The following is a 22,207-nucleotide window of genomic DNA, read 5'->3' as shown; positions in this document are numbered from 1 at the left end:
GGGAGATCAAGGCTGCTGTTTGCAAGATCTTTAGAGGTAGTAATGAATCTATAACGAAGGGTGTGGGAGAATTGGCAACAGTGGTCCAGATTAGAGTGCAGCAGGGATTCCATTATGGAGAAGCATGGTTGGATAGTTATATCACGTGAGGTGAGATTATGACTTGGTGTATTACTGTTTTCATTTGGAGATTAAGCATGACATGAGAAGATGTCCTGTTGACAAGGGGTGGATACATGATGACCAATCTCACTTGTCGTCTTGACCATAACTTAATTAGAAACTGTTGATCAGGATGTGGAAAACTCAGACCACTTGAACGTGTACATAGGTCTAAGAGTGCCTGTCAGAACTTGAAGCAGCCATCTGCTTTTGGCCCCATGGTGCCGCCTGAAGATGTGTCTGCAGTAGTTTCTGGAGTCTCATAAATTCCTCATTCCTTATTGGAATTCTCTTTAACCGATTTATGTCTGGTCTTTCGTAGTTATGTATGGTCAGTTTTCATTCACTGACTTGCCTTTACACTTCCAGAAATATTTGTTGATGCAACCTATTGGCTTTTAACCTATTTTCACTGCGACTTTATATTACTGTATTAGTTGTACTTTACTATTTTGCTTAAATAGCATTATATTTATAGTGCTCCAGCTGCAAAATTTGCTATTTTTGTTGCCTTTTGTTTTTCCCTCCTAGTCATTCCTACCATGTAAAAGCACTTTTGCTAGTCCCCTTTTCTTAGTTACTGTGATCTAATTAGGGCACTCAACTGCTTCAAGATCTTAGTGGGTTTTTTGTTTTTTGATTTTTAACACATTAAGCACCTTTACTTTGTCCCACAGCTTGCTGATTCTAATTTTTTAAATTTTCTTTTTGTTTGTTTTTTTGGTTTTTTTTTTGTTTCAGTTGCTAAGGGGCTAAGACTTCTTCAGTTCCTTGGAAATAACTAATCTGGTGGTTGCACATGGTGGCTGGGGGCGGGGGGATTTAGTGGCCAACCTCAGAAGTGACTTCTTACTTTGACCTTGAGCTGTTCTTTGTCCTTACCTGCATTAGTTACCATGTAGCCATAGGACCATAACTAATGGCAGAGGAGTCCAGAAATTGCCGTTTCTTCCCAGAAGAAAACATCGTGAATCCTTGGCACTCTGTGCTACACATATTTTGCTTTCTCCCAAGTGATTGTATACACACACACTCAAGAACACCCATACTCACTTTCCTATTATTGGGGTTTGAGTAGTGCATTCTTTGCAATTAATTAGACAATTTCTCTGTTATTAATCACTCATTTAAAAACACCTTTATTGGGCCATATAGCTAGCTCTGCAGGGAAAGGACTCTGCCATCAAGCCCGCTGACCTGAGTTCTATCCTAAGAGAGCTGATTGCCACATGCTATCCTTTAGCCTCTGCTCACATGTGGCACCCTCTAAACAGTCCCACCCTCTCATGTACTCACAGATACACAGATGAATTTGTACTAAAAATTGTAAATGTCTTTGTTAATATTTGGCTGCATTTAGAGAGGAGCACAGTAAGAGTGAGTGTTTATTTCTGGATTGAAAAACTGTAAGTTTAACACTGAAGCTTGTGAATGAATGCTCAATTGAGGAGATTTCCTGAGAAGATGACTACAAACCTTGAAACCAAGGAAGACCCTAGAACTGACCCTCCAAGAATAACAGCAGTGCTTTCTCTTTCTCTCCAAAACCACCTCTCAGCTGGATATCTAAGATAGTTTAGACATTTGTAGAACATGTGAAACGTTGTTGATAGCCAGTAACTACATTGTGATTTCCCTGCAGACCTAAATTGCAAATAGGAAAATTCATGCTAAAAAGAAATGTCTTCTTGGGTTTCTGAAATGTACTAATTATTTATGGCTCAAAGAATTATTGCACTGGTAGTAATAAGCTAGTTCCTAAATGTGTAGTTCACTGTCATGGGTAGTTAGGGTATTAATTAATTAACTTAAAAGCTATCAATTGGGCACAGCTTAAGTGTGAAGAACAGCTGGGGCCTGAGGCTTTAACAAGGAACAAATACAGTAATGAAGTAAGAGAACAGTCAGGTCAGTTATAGAAGAACTCTGAGTGGAATATTATGTAGTTAATGAGAGGGGGAAACACAGACAGAATAACTACAGATTTTTCTTCAAAGTTTAAGAGGGAGAGAGCAAGAATGCTGGTTAACTGACTTGAATGGTTACAATTCATAAAAAGCAGACAGCAGGCAAGGTCAAGTACAGTGCTAGCAAAGGCTACGCAGACTCATTAGCTGTTGGTGAGTTCGCTGGATGCTGAGTTCTGGTCACTTCTTTACTTCATTTTTTTTTTCTGCATCAGTTTCAACTCAGCTCTATTTTGAACAAAAACAATCACAGAATGAGCTCTCTGCACTGAGTAAGGTAGTTCACACCCATCTCAGCATACAGAAGACAGGAGGATGGCTAGAAATTTGTGGCTAGCCTGAGCTACATGAGACATTATCTTAAAAAGAAAAAACAAATAACAACAACAAAAAAACAGAAAAAAAAATTAACAAAATCTGTCTTGACAAAAGCCAGAGGCACAATTCTCCAAATGATAGATCAAAGAGTGGCGGGTGACCAGGTAACAGATCTGACAGCCTGCAACTAGGCTTATTTTGTTACCTTGCCCGAAGGTCCCCCCCCCCTTCTTTAATTGTGTGGAGCTCACTAGGCATTGGAGGCTTCTGGTATTGGCGCTCTAAATACAAGAGCTTTGTTCTAATGTTTGTTGTTTTAAAGAACAAAGTGAATCTGAAACCTGATTCTTTTTCAGATTCATTATCTGAGGCTTTACAGGGATTAAGGCTTCTGAAATCACATGCTAGTTCACAATCATACAGAGTTGGCATGGGATCATTGGTGATCACATGACCTGTGGTCAATGAATATTCCACCTCCCCCATTTCCCCAGCCTCCACACATAAAAACTTCTGTGAGAGTGCCGCTTTCTGTTTGGAATGTCTTTCCTGTAGGAGGCCCCAGGCTTTCTCTTTGGAATAGCTTTCCTGCCAGAGGCCTGCATGCTGAGCTGAGCATCAGGCTTCCATTAGTTCTCCTCAAAATCCAAAACTGAGTGAAGACGAATGAGTGTTGTCTACTAGGCATTTTGGGTAATCCACACTCAAGATACGAGGATGAACCATCTAGAGGTTAGTTGCTACTAGACCCACCATCCTAATTTTTTTCAGTAATTTCTCTTGAACAGGGTCTTGGGGAGACATCTTACAGGGGTATAACAGCACTCGGTAAGCCTCAGAGCAACAAGTCAGGAGATAGGGGTGCCAGTGTTGATCTCACTTTGACTTGTTTCCCTTTGGATGAGTCACACAAAATGTCAGACATCTCTCTCTTTCTCTCTCTTTTTTTTTCTCAGAAGAACAAAGCATGGTGTTCTTGCATGAAGCAGAGCACCGAGTACTTTGTTTCCTTGTATGATGTTATGTAATAAACAGCTTTCCCTTGGCATTATCCACAATTCATACTACTTGGATGACTGGTTTATGTTAACCTGGTACTTAGTTCATTCGGCATACGTGTTTATGGTCTGAATTTCCTTTATCCTGATTGGACCCACGCCTTATTAGACGATCCCTTTTACCGCTGATTATTAAATGGAGCAGCTGCCCATCATGTTCATGCTGCCTAGCGCTCTCGTAACCTCTCAGTCTTTCATTGTTTGCAAGTATAATGATGGTTAGCATATGTCTCCATGGATAGGTCACCTAGGGCAGGGAGTTAGTTAGAACTTGTGCTGCTGCCTTTTGATTCCAGTATGTTCAGATCAGTATTAGAGGGGCTAAAACATGTTTCTGCTTAGGTTTCTGGAGAAAAAAAATAACCAAGGATCCCTTTATCAAGAGTGTGAATCTGATCTTACTCATGCATTGGCCTTCCTTATATGGAACAAACATCCAAATGGTATATTTCTCTTATTTGTATGGCATTACCGATCCTAACCAGATGGTTATCAGTTAGTATTATTCAGGATTCATTCTACTTTCACCACTAGCCAGTGTGATGAAGTAGTGCCATCCTGTTCCCATGGTGCTTCTAAGACAAGTAGCAGCAACAGAAAATACCTTTATGCTGGAGTTCTGCTCAGAACTGTAGGAAGGTATGTGCCAGCATCTTCTGAGCTCAGCTATTTGTCACTCCTGAGCACCATAATACTAAAGGCCAACCTAGCAAGAGATGAATTTTATGTACCTACAGGTACACACTAAGGACCATAGAGTGCCATACATTTGCTACACATGGGCCCTAGCTACCTGATGGGGTTTATGTATGGGTAACACAAAGGCAGCAAAACAATGCCAGCTTTTTGTTGGAGGTGAGTGGGCTGTCTCTGGAGGAGAGCGCTCACTGAGCACTAGGAAGAGATGACGGTATGCTTATGAGGATAAAGGCTTCAGGACACACTTGTATGGATCTAGATCTGACTACATAGGTTGTGAATAGTATTCAGGCATCTGCTTGACTTACATTCTCTAAATAATTTTTTTATAAAATATTTAAAAATGAAAGAAAGTAATCAGCAATACTGGGAAAATTACAGAAAAGTTCATGGAAACTTTAACATACCATCATAGGGCAAAAATATTTTATTTTTTGTGAAATATTTGTAAAAAATATTTTATCTTTTAAGATTAAAATATAACTATATTATTTCCCTCTTCTCTTACTTCCATCCAAACTGTCCTGTGTATTTGGTTGAAAAAAAAAAAGAGAGATTTCTGAATAACATAGCCAGAATGTATTTCTACACATCAACTGTAAGCTTTTCAACCCACACATGTTGAGCTTTTTGTTGGTTTACTGTTACACCAGAAAGAAATCTCATATCTGAGTCCTATGTCTGAAACATTTGGTGTTTTCAGCTGCAGGGACTTACCTTCACCTTCTGGGAGGCTACCATGCACAGAGGCAAGAGCCTGCACTGTCCTGGGAGTTTCTTAGACTCCACTAACCAGTGACTCAATAGGATATTTCTCATACTTGCAATTAGAATTTAGTTAGATTGCCAATGGCTCTTGGGGTAAGCATTATCAACCATAGTGTTTTCTGTGTATATATATGTGCTTAGCATGTTTATGTGTATTGTGTCTATGTGTAATTTCAGATAAATATAAAACAATATTACTATGTCTTTCTTAGGAATCTTTAGGATTATTCATCCCTCCTCTGTCCCTCCTTCCCTCCCTCCCTCCCTCCCTCCCTCCCTCCTCCTGCCCTCCCTCCATCTTCCTCTCTCTCCCTCAATCCCTCTCCTTTTGTGTGATTCTTCCTCCCAATCCAAAATTAAACCCTCCCAGTGTTTCTCATCCCCCCTCATATCAACTCTACCTTCCTATTCCCTCTTCAGACTTCGTATTTTAAATATTTAAACACAAACCCTTAACTTCCTGAAATACCTCTTACACATTTGGATAATTATTTAGCTGGCTATAACTTTTATACATAGAAATGAAAGAGCACTCATTAACACAGCTGAATAGATTTTTCTAATACTGTATTCAGGGACAACAATAATAGATTTATAATATGGAATACTCTCATTCATTAAGAAAATAAAAATAAACACTTTGCAATTCTGTTCATTAAAACAACTTTAAAATAAAACTAATTGGATGACAGTAAGATTAGTGAAATTAGAGAGGAGGGAGAGAACACTGATAAATAAATGTAATTAATTAATTAATTACTACTAGAAATGAAGGCGAGAAGAGAATAACACAACACAAATACATCTCTGACAAGGGGCAGTTAATAATAAAAGAACAGTTATGTCAAAAGTACCAACATACTTGGCAAAAAAAGAAATTAGGTTGTTGTATTGCAAAGTATCAAATGTGTGCCTTTAAATGTGCAGTATGTATTTAAACATCTGTTATGTATGCTTCTAAAATTGGTGGTAGGCTGCTTCCCATATGTGCCTCCTTCCAGTAGTCTCCACCTTCAGGAGGTGACCACTAAGGTTACATAGCATAAGCCGGTCTCAGAAACCCAGAACAAATAAAATGAAATGCAGTGGTAAGTATAGCTATTTTGCAACACTGTAGGGACACAGCTTTAGTAACAAGAATAGACCTCAACCAGGAATAGCTTTAATGGAGGGACTGGAAAGATTCTTAGAACCTTTCTTCAGCTTCGTGGCACAAGGTCGGACAGGTGAATCTAGGTTTTCTTCAAGTCCTAAGGAGCCTAACTCTTAGTAGTCAGAGTCCTGACTGCCACTTAGGTCTAGCAAGTCCTGGCAAAACCACCTGACCTTGGTGAGTGAACTCATGAAGAAGTCAGTGAGTGCTTGCACACATTGGCTTGGCCCTCTCAGAGGTTAGCATAAAAGAGTAAGATTGAAGCAGGAGAATATAAACTTCTGATGCTACAGAGTGAGTCTTCAGGTGACAGTGTTGTTCATAGTACACGAGGATCTGTGAGGAATCCCCTGACCTGTGTGTTTGTGTGTTTGTGTGTGTGTGTGTGTTTCCTCAGGTTTTCCTCATCCAGATAAGTTTTCCTGGACAGACTACCTGCAAGCTACTCAGTCAAAGGCAGTCCCCGCCAAGGCCTTTAACACGGTGAGTTCCTGTGGTGCCCACTCACCTACATGAGGTGAGTGAGCCTGGCTGCTGCTGCTGCTCTACGTGACTCTAGTTCTTAAATCCAGGTGATGATTTCATAACCAACTTGCTTCACTTTTGATTAATGGTGAAACATTGCACTTATGGGCCGTTGCAACTACATTTCTGCATATAGAGAACAATTCCTTATTGGGAATCACAAAGAAGGACATAGAGATGCTAGCCTGAAATGTCTCATCAGCCATTGTAGGTGGAGAACTTGAAGCCCATTTCTCTGGGCATACTGAGTTGAGAACTCTGGACTTTCTGTGTGCTTTTGTCAGGGACTGTTTGAATAATGGTGGTTATGTAATGAAATAGGTGAGACAGTGGGTGGAGTCTGGTGGGCATAGGTTTATCTATATGAGGACAATGTTTGTTCTAGCAATTATGAGAATACTGATGTTTGTGGTTCAGGTTTACACATGTTTATTCAGAGCTTAACTAGGTAGAAATTAATTTGTAAAACATTTTACATAGAGAAGTGATATAATTTAGAAATATTTCTGTTCTAAATTGGTGGATGTTAAAAAAATAACAAAACCAAACAACAAAAAAAAAAACCCCAACTTCTTCCAAATTCTGATTTTTCTCCTTCTGACTCGACTTAACTTTTTTTCCCCCCAAGACAGGGTCCTTTGTGTAGCCCTGACTGTCCTAGAACTCTCTATGTAGACCAAGATGCCCTCGAATTCACAGCGATCTCTGACTCCCAAGTTCTGGGATTAAGAGCTTACCTTTAATCATTCTAGTGACAGACAAGATTCAAAACAAAACACTGTTTTATTTTTCTAAGAGAGGGTTTAATGGCTAGATGTAGGTACACAGAAGAATGAAGTCTGGGGTCCTAGGTTACAGGAGTTTCAAGGTGTCAAAACTTTAGTAGCAAACGCGCCAAATGTCTGGTAGCTTCTCTTTCTCTCTTGCCTTTTTCCAAATCTTCATTTGATTTTCCTAGAGAATGAATAAGATGATAGAAATATTTAGCTACAAAACCTTCTAGACTCTGTCATGGATTATCTTGGATTCAGCTCAAATATGTACATTTGGCGTCTACAATGTGGAACAATTGCATTCCTTGTGGAGGAGACCAATCTGGGGGAGAAAAGAAAACTTCTTAGACACCTAATTATATGACAGCCCATTTAGTAGGCATAGTAATGCTTTCAAAAGGAAATATACTTGCATACAAGCTGTGCTGAAGTTTACCAGATACTGGAGAACGGCCTAACCATTTATAACTCACACATTAATAGAGTTTTATTTTCTTGTGGCCACTGCTAGACTTGAAGAATTTAGTATGATTTTATTTCCCCGTAAAGTCAGCTGAACACTTTTCACAGGAAAGGGCTTTTGAAGGGAAGCCTTCTGCTAACCTGTAAAAACTCTTGGAATAGTCTCACTTTTGACCACTACATTTCTTAGTACACCCAGTGAGCTCCCCATCCTATTTCCTTTATTGCTTGTATTCTTGTCTTTATGGAGTCTTGGTCCCAAATATTTTAAAACTCAAACCTAGAGTTATAGGTGAGTTGGTAAAAGAGGAACTTATGTCTTTAAATTACATCGTGGTTAGATTTTAAGAGACTTCCTAAGTTAAACATAAGCAGCTTTTCTTTAAGAGTATATTAAAGTTTAAATTTAGAAAACACTGTGTTTATCTTTTTTGGGTGATGTGCTAAATAAATGGAGTATCTTTTAAGACACACAGTTTAAATGGACAGCAAAAATAGTAAACAATCCTATTTTATATTGATCTCAGAAAAAATCTAAACAAATAGAGAGACTGTAGTTAAGAACCTTTCAAACCTTGATGTAATCATTGATAAAATTCATAACTGAATCTGTCTTTGTGTTATATAGTTATCTCAAAAATATCCAAATTTTTCTTTCTACTAATAGATTTCCATAATGCTGATTTTAGCATGTGCATAGAGTCCTATATGCTCTTAAAACTAAATCCCAATTTTGTTAAAGATCTGTGTGTTTGCACCACCACCACGATGCTAGGGCAGAGCAGTGGGCACCTGGCTTGTTGGCTTCCCTGACTTCTTATGCTGTGATGTTGCAGAGGGCTCCACATGGTTTTTTGCCAAACATGAAGTTGGAAGCTGTGGACAAACGTAACCCGCGGTTAATTCGTGTGGCTACCATTGCAGATGTTGATGACTACAGAGTAAAGGTACATCTTTACTTATTATATCGGTTCCCCAGTATTTCTTGCACCTCCCCCATCTTGTTGTTTCCTTTATCTTCCTCAGTTTTTAATTCTAATGCAGAGTAGGTTTACACTGGAGAAAAGTTTTTCTGTGGAGAAAAGCCATTATGGATCTAGCCTTGATGACTGCTTTCAAGTAGAGGATGGAAATAGTTTTCTTGAGACAAGAGACCATGTAGCTCACAGAGCAGCTACAGGGTGATGCTTTAAAGCCTACAGCTGCTTTCTTCTCTCCTTGCATGTCTTAGGGTATTTTTATGTGAATTAGGCAATCTCTGGGTAGAACAGGACCATGACTGAGACTCCTAAGACATTTCTACTTGGACATTCTGTAAGTTCTTCCTTTTTAAAAAAAAAAAAAAAAGGATTTTTTTTTCTCCTTTTTGTTGGCATTATTGAATTTTTCTTGAACTCATTGTCATGATTTCTATGAGTCTTTGTTTTCTTCTTTGGATATAAAGAAAACCAAAATGAATTTTGGTCACTGTAGCCAAAAAGCTGGAGCTGAATCAAGGAGCTGATGAACAGATTTCTGTATTGTTCTTATTGAAGACACATCTTTGAAATGGAATTTTCTAAGATAAAATCATTTGGTCTTTTTCATACAGAGAGCAGAAAGCATTTGTCAGCTTGACTTCATTATATTTTGGAAGGAATAACAGTTAAAAACATTTTTTTTATCCAAGCACAGTTTGTTTTCATAGTAATAAAACCAGTGAAGTAAACTGATTTAAATAGGCATTATATCAAAAATTTATTTGTTTGATGTCAGTTTGATACAATTAAAAGGAAACTTTACTTCATTTGCTTTATCTTTCATTTGAATAATTCATTTGATACAGTTGCAGGTAAATGGGTTTGATAAAATTCAGAGGTAAGGGTGGGGCTGTACCTCTGCATATTAGCAGCACACATGGTGGGATTCTTTGTTCATCTGACAAAGTAACAAGTATGTTCATGAACCAAGTAGCTGTTGTCTCCCATAATACTTTGCTAGCAACATTGTATCTTAAATTCCATTGTAAGTGTGGTATCTTTGTCTCATTTTGACTCATTGTTTCTTCCTGGCACTGGGGGTGGCAGCACATGCCTTCTCACATTGGCTCTGCAATAAAAAAAAAATCTCAAATAGATTTACATTTATAATTGTCATGTTTAGTTACTAGCTTTCATTTTAAATTTATTGCATTTTGGTTTTAATAACATACAAAAATGATCTAGAATTTTATTAAAGAAATATTTTATTGATATTCCTAAGAAATGTATTCTGCCTTCCACTTATTTGCTGCCAGCTTATTATATGAACATCTTGAATTAACCTATTTATTATCTTAAAATATAATTTGAAAAAATTTATCTCCTTGAGTGAGTTTATTAGATTTCTCATTTGCCATCTCAGCATTGAGATTTTAAAATCTTTTGAGCAAAATATTTAGCCGATCGCTGCAATGCAATATTTCATTTTTCTTGTTATTCTTCATAATTCACGGAAGCTCTCCTTATTGGAGGAAAAAGAATATGCAGTACTTGTGAAAGTATTAAAGCCATAATTATTATCTCTGTGGTCTTTGGAATAATAGAAGGCCTTTAGAATTTTAGAGTTAAATTAAAATATGGTTTTGTAAGTGGCTACCTTATATAGCATGCAGTCTACCAAAAGGTCCTAGTTTTGGAATATATTTAAATATCTTGAGTCTCACACATAACCTTGGCCAATTTTCTTGCTGCCTATTTTTGGCAGAACTTGTCTCTACTCCCTGCCTTCCTTCAGCCAGTCCCACAGATGGGTAAATACTTATCTTGCCCTATGAGGTACAGGGGAGATCTGTGAACTGATCATTTTCTAACAAAACACAAGAGTCAAAAGTATTAACTCAAAATGTCCCTCCAGAGAAAAGGCATTAAAATGAGGGCTGGATTTTTCTCCGATCTCTTGTGTACACAGGCTGAAGGTCTTTGGCTCGTGAGAAAGTATTTGAAGCTTTTTGATCTCCTTTCTTGGCAATTCCTATATGTCTCAATTGGTGTGTTGATCTCAGCATTCTATGATGTTTCTCCTACAAAGCCAGTGTCTTTCCAGTACTCTTAAATTATTGGCCCATAGTAGACACTAGCAGCATGAAAAGAGGAGTGGAGGAGGGGGGAGCACTGAGTGTACTTTGGGGTTCTATCAGTTGAATATGTGTAAACTTTTTCCTTATTCTCAGCCCTCCTTTCCTAACTAATCCTCTGTTAGAAATCCGATTCTGCAGAAGGTGTCAAGAAATGCCTCAGCTTGATCTGAGTTTGACCTCTTGTTCTGACCCTCTTAGCTTTGCAGTTAGTTTGGTAATGTCGCTTCTCTGATATGTAGCTATTACAGTAGTAAATGAAAGGACCGTAGTGGACGCACCGACAAAGGTTCCAGGAGTTATAGACACTGCAATGCCAGACAGAACCACTCACTGGGGAATGAGCCATCGTTCTGAACTCTAGGCTCAGTGTATTATCCAGTGTACTGCTACATCTGTATTGTCACAATAACTTCTTTAAGAAGTTTTTGTCTCTGCCCTATGGTTGATGAAGAGAGCTTAAGGAACATCAATATAGGTTCAGAGAATTAAACTCAGAGCCAAGGTTATATATATTGACTTTAGCTGGCAGCAGGGATAAGCTGTTGAGACCCTGTTACTACTTCAGGGATGCATGGTCTGTAGCCAGATTCAAGGTCACATTCTTCTCATTTCACTCTACTCTTAGGCTGACTATTTGGTTTTCATTCTAAGACTATCTGTTTGGCCAACTCTGTCTCTCCAGGAGGTCAGTGGTGAGGTTTTACTTGCCATGATTGGATATTAAGGTGACATTTTATTCCCCTTATGTTGATGTCTGGACTTATTAATTACCGTGGTTACTCTCTAATAAATATTTATGATAGACTTGCTGCTTCTTGTTCAATTTGGAGCCAACCATTATGTTTAGTAATTATTCTTTTGTTTGGCTGCACACTGCACTCTGCTGTATCCGAAAACCCATTACTGTCATCTTATCAGGAAATCCACATTAAACTACAGTAGATGGATGGGTACTTTAAGGGAGTTTAGACTGTATTCAGGGGCAAAGAATATTCATCTGTGAGAAAATACAAAGGGGGGATTTAGAACAGAGTAATATTTGATAAATATTTGCCCTGTGGGAACTGAAGCTAAGCTGTGAAATAAATTATAAATGAATTCCAAATAGATGTTTTAGGAAGTTCTACTGAATCATTAATAAATTGAGTCTCCTCAGCAAGCCTTTTCATATTTAATACATTAACTGGATGTATTTGCGGTCTTTCTAAGTGAAATAAAGACACTCTGATCAAGGAAACTTATGGTAAGCTGTCCACTTTCATGACTAGAGATTATTTTGGAGTTTAGATTAGACTAATGAGTTGAAAATCTTTTGCTTCCATGAATCTTTAGGTGAATTAACATACAGAGGTCCAAATGTAAGTGAGCAAATGTTAATTGATTGACAGTTGCCTTGTATGTGGCCTCTGGAGTCCTGGTTTAACTGTCAAGGAGGGAACCAGATCTAGAATAGATCATCCCGCTTGTCAAAGTTTCTTTCTGGGACACATTTCTGGAAATGGTTTTGAGACACGAGAATAGAAGAAGATAATTGATTTTAAAAATGATTTTTATTTGAGTTGTAAACTTATAATCAATAGGCATTGTTGTGTCACAGTAATTGTTTACTGTCTTCATTTGGAAAGAAGACTGGGGACACTTTTAAAAAGTATTCTGACCAATTAATGAGAAGATCATTTTTAAAGCTGGTGAGACTATGAATTACCGTCAACCATAATGTCCAGAAAAGTTGAAGTAGGTAGAGTGTCACAGCTGGGGAAGACACATTAGTGGAATCATGATCACCATGAACAGCAGTTTTAATACTCATGATGCTTACCTCAGCAGGAGTCCAGGGCTGCCCTTCACATCCTGTACAGCCATTGCAGCCACCTGTAATGAGTATGAAGCTGAGGGAGCAGGTGTAGGCATAAGGTGCAGGATGCTGTTACCCTGATTCTGTAGCCCCAGCTTCTAATCTAGGGGAAGAACCTTTGCTGTGAAGCACCAGAGAGTGACTATTTCTTACTTGTGATCTTGTGGTAAACCATGTGTTTGGTGTCCTTATAGATGATATCCAAAGGGATGGATGATCCTCCAACTGGTTTCCACAAAATACTTCCATGTAACAATATATTCTTATACTTTTTGCTAGATCTACTTTTAGCTTGTAGCTTGAACAAGAACAGATGGCAGCAGACCCCCTGTTTGGCCTGTGGGTTATAACCCACCAGCTCCTGTCTTAATAGAGTTCGTGTTGACAGGAAGATGAGATGAAGGGATTGTCATCTGCAGTGTAGGTAGCTTTACATCCCTGCACCGTTTCTTCTGTTTGATTATTGAACCAAATCACACCTATATTTTTCTTTCAATATAGTTTTAAATGTTTTTCAGTAAAAAAAAAGAGTTATAAGATATGATGTCTGTTATGCTATTAATAACAGGGTTGTAAAAAGAAATGTATTTTCCCGATACAAAACAGTTCTTCCATAATTGGATTTTCAGTGTAAATAGAGCCCAGCTCCCAAAATGATGAGCTGTCGCTCATGCTATGGACTCACCTATTGACCAGAACTGTATTCTTCCCTTCAAATGTAGGGAGAGAGTTACCTTCTCAGTTTTTATTAAAGTTATTCTACTTAGAACAGAAACAAAGGCCAGACAGCCAAATGCATGACTGCAGCAGAGGAGAACTGTCAAGCCTCCTCAGGAGCTCCCTCATGCATCCAGCACATCCCGTGTTACCAGCTATCCTGGGAGACCAAGCAAGTGTCTGGCATGACTGTTTGGCTGGAGGCTTCATCTGAGTCATAAGGCTAGCTAGACTAGAAATAGAACAGTTCACAGCTTTCTGGGCAGAGCACTGTCTGTGTGTAGAAACTTCTTAAGTAAAACAATGGTGTTGCAGATTTTCTGCTAGGCGTATGTGGTTCTCAGAGAGTCTCAGGACTGCTACAGAGTATGCATCTGCAAAGTAGATATGCACCTGCATAGAAGTACTTGATGCTATTTGTGTTTGGGGGCCAATAAGTGCTTGAATAAAGACCTCATTTTATTCTAATCATTCCTAAACTAATAAGTCAGCCTGTCTATACTCAGTATTGGCATTTCATTCAAAACTGTGTGTTTACTCCAAAACTATGAAATCCTTGATTTACTGGCAGCAAAGTTTTTCATTCTTTACCCACAAGGTCCAGTGTAGGATGACTGAACTCCTTCAGAGCACATAGAGGGTTTTCTGGACTTAACTTTAGAGGAGACTTATACATTCCCCCGTTGTTCTGCTGGGCTTCTAGAAGTGTGATTTTCATCCAGCTGCAGTTCTGACATCTTCCATGCCCTAATACTGATGCTTAACTCATTATGCTCATCATGGTCTCTTCTTCTCACGTCCTGCTCTATAGCACTCTATTCTTACACTGGAGGACCCATCTCTCAAAGTAAATAATCGAACAAAACCACTCCAAGATTGGCTGGCTAGGCACAATTGCCAACTTCCCTGGCCCATTCCAAAACAGGTGCCATTTCTTATAAAAAAAAAAAAAAGAGTGATAGACATAGAGTTTATTCTTTGACAAGGTAGTTGACAATACATGATTTATTTCCAAGTTGTAGTGATATTTTGTTTCTGTTGTTACTTTAACAAATTAATACAAATTTAGTGCCTTACACAGCTCATATTTATAATATTATATTGTGTTAGGCCAGAAGTCTATTGTGATAAAATCAACCGTCAGTCGGGCCAGCTACTTTTGAAAGTTTAGGAAAAGACTCTTTTTCTAACTTCTGGTGTCTGCTTTGTTCATGGGTTTATGGCCCGTTCCTTTATATACAAGGCTTGCAGTTCACTGATGTCTTCAGACCAAACTCTGACACTCCTGCCTTGCCATAGTCAGTATTGTGATTTCTACGGGTCTCCTGGATGATACAGGGTAACTCTTCTGTTGAGAGCCTTTTCTTAATCACCCTTAAGGATCCTTCTTGTTGTGCAAAGTAACATTTTCACAGGATCCAGGAGCTCAGGATGGAGACATCTCTGAGAGATAATATGTCTTAGTTTCTTAAGGCAGAAAAGGCTTATTCCGGCTTAAAGTTCAATGTTAGAATTCATCATGGAATTTGAATTCGCGGTGGCAGGAGTTTGAAGCAGCTGGTCAGATTGCATTTGCAGTGAGGACCAGAGAGTAATGCATGCATACATGCTGCTGCTGCTCAGAGCCTATTCTCTACATCCAGGATCCCAGCCAGGAGTTCTATCCATGTAATGACTGAAACCAAGGTGATCCCACAAGGCAGACACAAAGACCCATCTCCCATGTGACTCTAGAGTCCACCAAGTTGATAGTAAACTCTTTGCTACCATAGCTCTACCCTTGTCTGGCTCACACCCAAATGTATCACTTTTAAGCCATTATTCCCTTATACCCTTTGTTGCCATGGGCTTATGATCATCTTATCATAATATGAAATCTATTTGGTCCAATACCACAATTCCTACAGTCAGTAACATTTCTAACATTTTAAAAGTCCAGAATCTTAAGCTGTGTATGAAAGCACATGACTTTAATAAAAAGATACTAAGTAAACAGATGCAGGTGAGGATTTCTGTGAGTTCTAGGATGGTCTGATCAACATAGAAAGTTTTAGGCCAGCCATGGCTGCCTAGTGATACTTCATCTTAAAAAAAAAACATCAAGTCTAACTGTGACTTCCTATAATGTCAAAACCAAGCTATACACTCCCAACTTATAACAAGTGACACAGAATAAATGTTCTTATAATAAAAATATGTTTCCGAACATAATAAGGAATGACTGGGGCAGGGAATCCAACATGGTAAACACCAAGTTCTTCAGCTCCATGTTTGACTTCTGGGGCTTATGATGAAATTGACTGAATCCCAAAGGGCTTTGGAAGCCCCACTCATCCAGCACTGGCCCCCTCAGTACACACAAATTCTCTCTTGGGACAGCCCCATGCCTTTAGTAGATGTCCCATAATCTGAGCATATCCAGTATCTTGTGGTCTCCATTGCTTCCGGGGATAGTGCAAGTGCAAAGGCAACTCCTGCAGTAGAAGCTGTCTCCTGAGAGGCCCTGCCAGAGCCTGAAAAATACTGAGGTGGATGCTCACAGCCAACCATTGGACTGAGCACAGGAGGAGTTACAGAAAGAACTGAAGGAGCTGAAGGGGTTTGCTACCCCATAGGAAGAACAATATCAACCAACCAGACCCTCCAGAACTCCCAGGGACTAAACCACCAACCAAAGAGTACACATGGGGCAACCCGTAACTCCAGCCGCATATGTAGCACAAGATGGCCTTGTTGGGCATTAATGGGAGAAGTGGCCCTTGTCCTGTGACGGCTCAATGCCCCATTGTAGGAAAATGTCAGGGAGGGGAGGAGGGAGTGGGTAGAATGGTGGGGGAACACTCTCATAGAAGCAGGAGGAGGAGGGATGGGATAGGGAGTTTCTGGAGGGGAAATCAGGAAAGGGGATAACATTTGAAATGTAAATAAATAAAATACTCAATAAAAATGAAAACAATTGTGTATTGCTTTGACATTTGACACTGCTGTAACTCTTCCCAGGGCTACAGTCATATATTTTAGTGCTATTTAATACCTCTTATGCTTTTAAAGGTAATGTTTTCTAGGCTAAAATCTTCTACAAACCTGAATCTCACCTAGGTGTTCTCAATTAATGACAGCCTCATCTGCTTAATTACCCAAACAAACACACAAACAAAGAGTGTTATTAACATCTGCATGTTTCAGGGTTCTCATACACAGCCAAGCACCACACATGCCATATTCTAACTCTACGTAAGGCATCCCGAGCACCACTTCTTCAATATCCAGCCATGCTTGCCACCCCAGTGAAAGCTAACAGCATCTATTATCTAGATAACTACAATTCTCTGAATGGGAGTGGCTGTGTACCCATTTAGATTTCAAGGCTTATTTACATGCTATGTTCATATAAACCTGAGCCCACCTCTGTATATTAGTGAAAGCCCAACTTCTGCCCTTAGAAAGTTGGCTGTGCTCAGGAACACAATCCACACAACTCAAAAGTTCTATCAGGATCTTTAATATATAAGCTGGACCACATGGTTTCCTTGATTCCACGATTCAGAATCTTCCCATCGCATTTGCCAAAACCAGCTGACATTCGCTGCACTCTAGGAGATTCTACCTAGTCTGGTCCTGGCATCGTATCATGTTAATAGATGACTATAATATTTGGAGGAAAATAGAAAACATGAACTGCTGACCAGTGACTCTTTACTTATTTTTAACAATTTCCTATTCAAGTTGACAGTGATAATTCATTCACAACTTTGTTCTTTTTGATCATGAAATTGTCAATATTTATTCTTGAAGAGCTGGCTGCACGCAGCAGCCTTGTGAGAGATGACAAAGATTTGATAGCTGACTTCTGTTACTGGCAGTGTTAGAACATTGACTGTCAGGTACATCCTGATTTCGGAATCATTCAACTGATGCAAGACAAGAAAAATAGACTTCCTGTTCCAGAGCACAGCCTAGCTTTGCAAGGGCAGCAGATGGGCTTTCACTAACATACAGAGGTGGGTTCAGTTTTATACGAACATAGCATTTAAATGAACCTTGAAATCTAAATAGATCTATGGAACTATTGTGTATGCAAGCTATAAATAGGTAATTTTAAATCCATTCAAGATCAGTACATTTGGAGGCAGAGTTCTATGTTGTTGCACAAGCAATCTACACATCAGCCAAGCATGATGGTACAAACATCTTTCTGTAGCCTAACACAGAAGGACCTCAAGTTCAAGTCCAGTTTGGGTTACCTGATCAAATCTTGTATTGAACAAAGGGATGAGAAACAAAACAAGAACAAACCCATCTCTTTTAATTCCGTACAAGACAATTGCCACCTGTCTTCCTTTGAGAGTCTTCTTAGAGTCCTTACTTCATGGGGATGATAATTTTTGCCATAGTAATGAAGTAGCTATCGATTTGAAATTCTCACTGTAAGCATAACTTCAGCACCTTGATTGAGTGAGAGACAGGTCAAAGATCATTCAGAGAGGTCTTACATTTCATTTCACTTAAGTTCAAGGAATCTAAGCTTGTCATTGAACCCCATTTCCCAAATCAATCCAAGGAAGGAATCTCCCACCATATTCTTTCAGCCTTTTCTTTCATATGGCCTTGTTTCCCATCCTCAGGGGAAAGAGGAAAGTCAGTATAATTGGTGGTCAGTATAACTTCTGGAGCCATACTCTAGTCTACATTGCTATTTTTTCTGTACCTGCCTAAAGAAATTCACTCTCTTCTCATATGAATTCAGCTTCCATTCTCAAGACTATCTGACAGTACATTCTACATTTTCCCTATTTCTTTATAAGATTTTTAATATTTTTATCACTCTTTGTTATTAAAATGTTTTATGGAATATATTCTTATCTCATTTTTCTCTTCCCAGATCCTTTCTGTCTCCCCATATACCATTTCTAAGCCTTATTTCTCATTTCTTAAAAAAAATAAACTAAACCTAAAATACATACATACATACACCAAAACGTCTACAAAAATGGAAAATAAATATACAAGCTAGAGACAAAACAGAAAACACCCAAGCAAAGCAAAATAAGACAAAAAGTCTATAAAAATAGTTCTGAGTTCTTTCTGTGTTGGCCAACTACTCCTGGGCATAGGGCCTACCCATCAGTGTGGTTAATATACCCAGTGAGACTCTATTGGAGAAAATTAATTTTTCCTCTGCCAGCAGGTATCCATCACTGATAGCTTCTTGGTATGGAGTGGGAGCCTGTATCTTTCTCCCTCTGAGAGCTGGCACCTTTCCTGGCTTGAACCTATGCAGGCCTTGTGGCTGTTGCTACAGTCTCTGTGTATTTATATATGCATCAGTCTCACTGTGTCTGGAAGACACTGTTTTCTTGGAGTTCTCCATCACTGCTGCCTCTTACAGTCTTTCCATCTCCTCTTCTTTGTAGATACCTGATCTGAGTGCTCCAAAGTCTCTCATTTTATGCACATTGTCCAGTTGTGTCTCCACACTATTTCTCATCTACTATAAAAAGAAGCTTCTCTCATGAGGGCTGGGCGAGGCACTGAATTATGGGTAAAGCAGAATGTCCCCCCCTATTTTCCTTTAAAAGAACAATAATATTTTGTGTTTCACCCCTAGGTTCATGGTTCAAGTCTTGGGATCTTGGCTACCCTTGCTGTGTCAGGCATGGGTTCCATCTAACGGAGCAAACCTGTAGTCTAATCGAGGAGTGGTTGATTATCTTGACAACATTCATTTCACCATTGCACCTGCATACCTCACTGGCGGGTCATTGTTAAGAGTCAGTGCCCTTGTAGTTAGGTCAGTGACCATGATTCTCCTGTAGCATGCAGGGTACCTTTCAGGACCACGGACAGTACTCAGTAGCTGTGAAGCCTCTAATCAGGCTCTGTACCTCTATGCTGGATGAGATACATATGTGTTGTACGGTTTCACCACACAATACCAACGCCATCTCTCCATCAGTTTGTGGAGAGTAAACAATAACCTTCACAATAGCCTGTGATATTTGGGGGTTCTTTTGAGCCTCTTTGGCCAATGACTCAACATGATATAACTCATTCCTGTCAATGGAACATTCATTTGTAGCATAAGATGTCTAGTTGGGACATGTCTCCCCCATTGTTTGATGGCTCCATTTATATTCCTTTTTTGTATGTATATAGTTTATGACAATTTAACACTAGCAGGTTTCCATTTAGCCTGTCAAATGGCCGTTAGTGGAGTTGTCCTCTCCACCCTCCCTCCCTTACCTTATTCCCCATCTACTTTCTATTTAATCCTCCCATCCCACTCTCCCCTGTCTCTTGATAATAATATACTCTCTTACTCTTTCCTTGGGAGCTTATCCCTTTCTCCCAATACCTTGTTCAACCTAACCTCTGTGAGTATCTAAATTGTAGCATATGTATCCAAGGCTTAAAAGCTAGCATTCCACATAAAAGATAAAATATACAATATTAGACTTTTGGTGGTTTGGATCACCTCACTGAGCATGATTTTTCCCCTCAGTGCTCCATCTACTTACCTGCAAATTTCATAATTCTATTTTTCATAAGAGCTGAATAATACCTCACTGTGTAAACATACCCCATTTTCATGATCTAGTAACCAGTTGATGGGCATGTAGATTATTTCCAATTTCTGGATGTTGTTAATGGAGCAACATGAACATGGATGAGCAAGTAAGTATCTCTATAACAGAAAGTAGGCAACTTTTTGTGTTTGCTTAAGAGTGGCAGAGCTGAATCTTGAGGTAGATCTAGTCCCAGCTTCCTGATGACCCATGACAGTGATTTCCATAATGCTGTGCAAGTGTGCACTCTCCTTAACAATGAATACATTTCCCCCTTTCCGCATAGTCTTGACAGCATGTGTTGTCATTGTTTATATTGTTTATAGCACTTCTGACTTGCATAAAATGAAATCTGAACATGGTTTTGACCTGTATTTCATTGATGGCAAAGGATGTTGAACACTCCCTTAAAGGTTCCTCAGCCATCTGTGTGTCATCTTTTCAAAACTCTCGGCTTAGTTATGTATCACATTTTTAATTGGTCTATTCATTTTCTTAATCTTCAGAGATTTTATTTCTTTATATATTTTAGATGCTAACACTTTTCTTAGGTATGCAACTGGTGAAGATATTTTCCCATTCTATAGCCTGCTGAATTTTCCAAATGATGGTGTCCTTTGCCATAGAAAAGCTTTTCAGTTTCATGAGGTCCCATTCATTAATTGTTGCTCTGAGAGCCTGTGTAACTGGAATCCTGTTCAGAAAGTCTTTTCTGCTGCCAATGCATATAAGAATATTCTCCATTTTGTTTCCTATCAGATTCATGGTATTTGGTCTTGTATAGGGGTCCCTGATCCATTTGAAATGAGTTTTGTGTAAGGTGATAGATGTGGATCTATTTTTTACATATAGTCATCCAGTTTGAACAACATCATTTAATGAAGGTGCTGTCTTTTCCCAGTGTGTGTTTCTGATTTCTTTATAAAAAGTCAGTTGTCTATAAGTACATGGACTTACAATGTTTTCAGTTTGAATTCATTGATCAACGTGCCTCCTTTAATGCAAATACCATTGTAAAACAGGCTGCTCTTATTACTGTAGCATCTCTTGTCCAATTTGAGATCATTGATGATAGTACATTCAGTCCTTTTGTTGTACAGGATTGTTTCATCTATCCTGGGAGGGGCGGTATTGTTGTTGTTATTGGGCTGTGTGTGTGTGTGTGTGTCTTTGTTCTCTGTTTTGTATTTCTATATGAAGCTGAAGATTATCCTTTCAAAACGAACTATGTTAGAATTTTGGTGGCGATTGTACTGAATTAGTAAGATTTCTGTAGAATGCCCATTTTTACTATATTAATCCTACTGACCCACAAATATGGGAGATCTTTTCATCTTCTAGTGTCTTCTTAAATTTCTTTCTTTAGCATTTTAAGGATTTTTATTATAAAATTTTTTCATTTGCTTTGTTAGGGTTATTTCAAGATTTTTTTGGTGGGGGGCTATTATGAAAGGTATTATTTGTCTGATTTCTTTTTTAGTTTAACATTTTTTTTATATAGAAAGGCTATTGATTTTTTTTTCTGTGTTAATTTTGTATCCTGATACATAACTGAAAGTATACAAGTTTCCTGGTGACCATTTTAGGGCCCTTCATATATAAAAATCATATCATCTTCAAATGAAAATACTTAGGCTTTTATTTTTTCTGTTTGCATCCTTTCAGTTGTTATATTGATCCATCTATGACTTCAAACACTATATTGAATAGTTATGGAGAGTGGACATCCTTGTTTTCTTCCCGATTTTATTAGAATGTTTCTCTCCATTTATTTTGTTGATGCTGGCTGTGGGTTTACTGTGAACCATATCTATTTTGTTGAGGTATATCCCTACAGGACTTCTGTCATGAAGAGGTGTTGGATTTTTTCAAAGATCTGTTGTTTCAAATCTTACGAGATAACCATGTGATTTTATGTTTCAGTTTGTTTATATGGTTGCTTTTACTGGTTCATCTCTGGGATGAAGCCAACTTTATCATACTGGATAATCTTTTTGATGTGTTTCTGAATTTAAATTGTCAGTATTTTGAGAATTTTTGCATCTATAATCACAAGGGATATTATTCTATAATTTTACTGTTTTTTG

At 38.5% G+C, this 22,207-nt stretch overlaps 1 protein-coding gene across 1 annotated transcript in view; it reads left to right on the top strand.

The window, feature by feature from the left end:
- The window catches only part of L3mbtl4 (L3MBTL histone methyl-lysine binding protein 4), a 318,439-nt gene that overhangs the window by 45,512 nt on the left and 250,720 nt on the right, over positions 1-22,207 (top strand). The window contains exons 8-9 of the mRNA XM_028762233.1: positions 6,523-6,608; positions 8,722-8,832. Of these exons, the coding sequence (XP_028618066.1) occupies positions 6,523-6,608; positions 8,722-8,832 (197 nt within the window). The remainder of the gene's footprint in view (positions 1-6,522; positions 6,609-8,721; positions 8,833-22,207) is intronic.

The sequence above is a fragment of the Grammomys surdaster genome, unplaced genomic scaffold, assembly GCF_004785775.1.
Source record: "Grammomys surdaster isolate TR1022 unplaced genomic scaffold, NIH_TR_1.0 132, whole genome shotgun sequence".
NCBI lineage: Eukaryota > Metazoa > Chordata > Mammalia > Rodentia > Muridae > Grammomys > Grammomys surdaster.
This window is presented reverse-complemented; position numbering and strand designations above follow the sequence as displayed.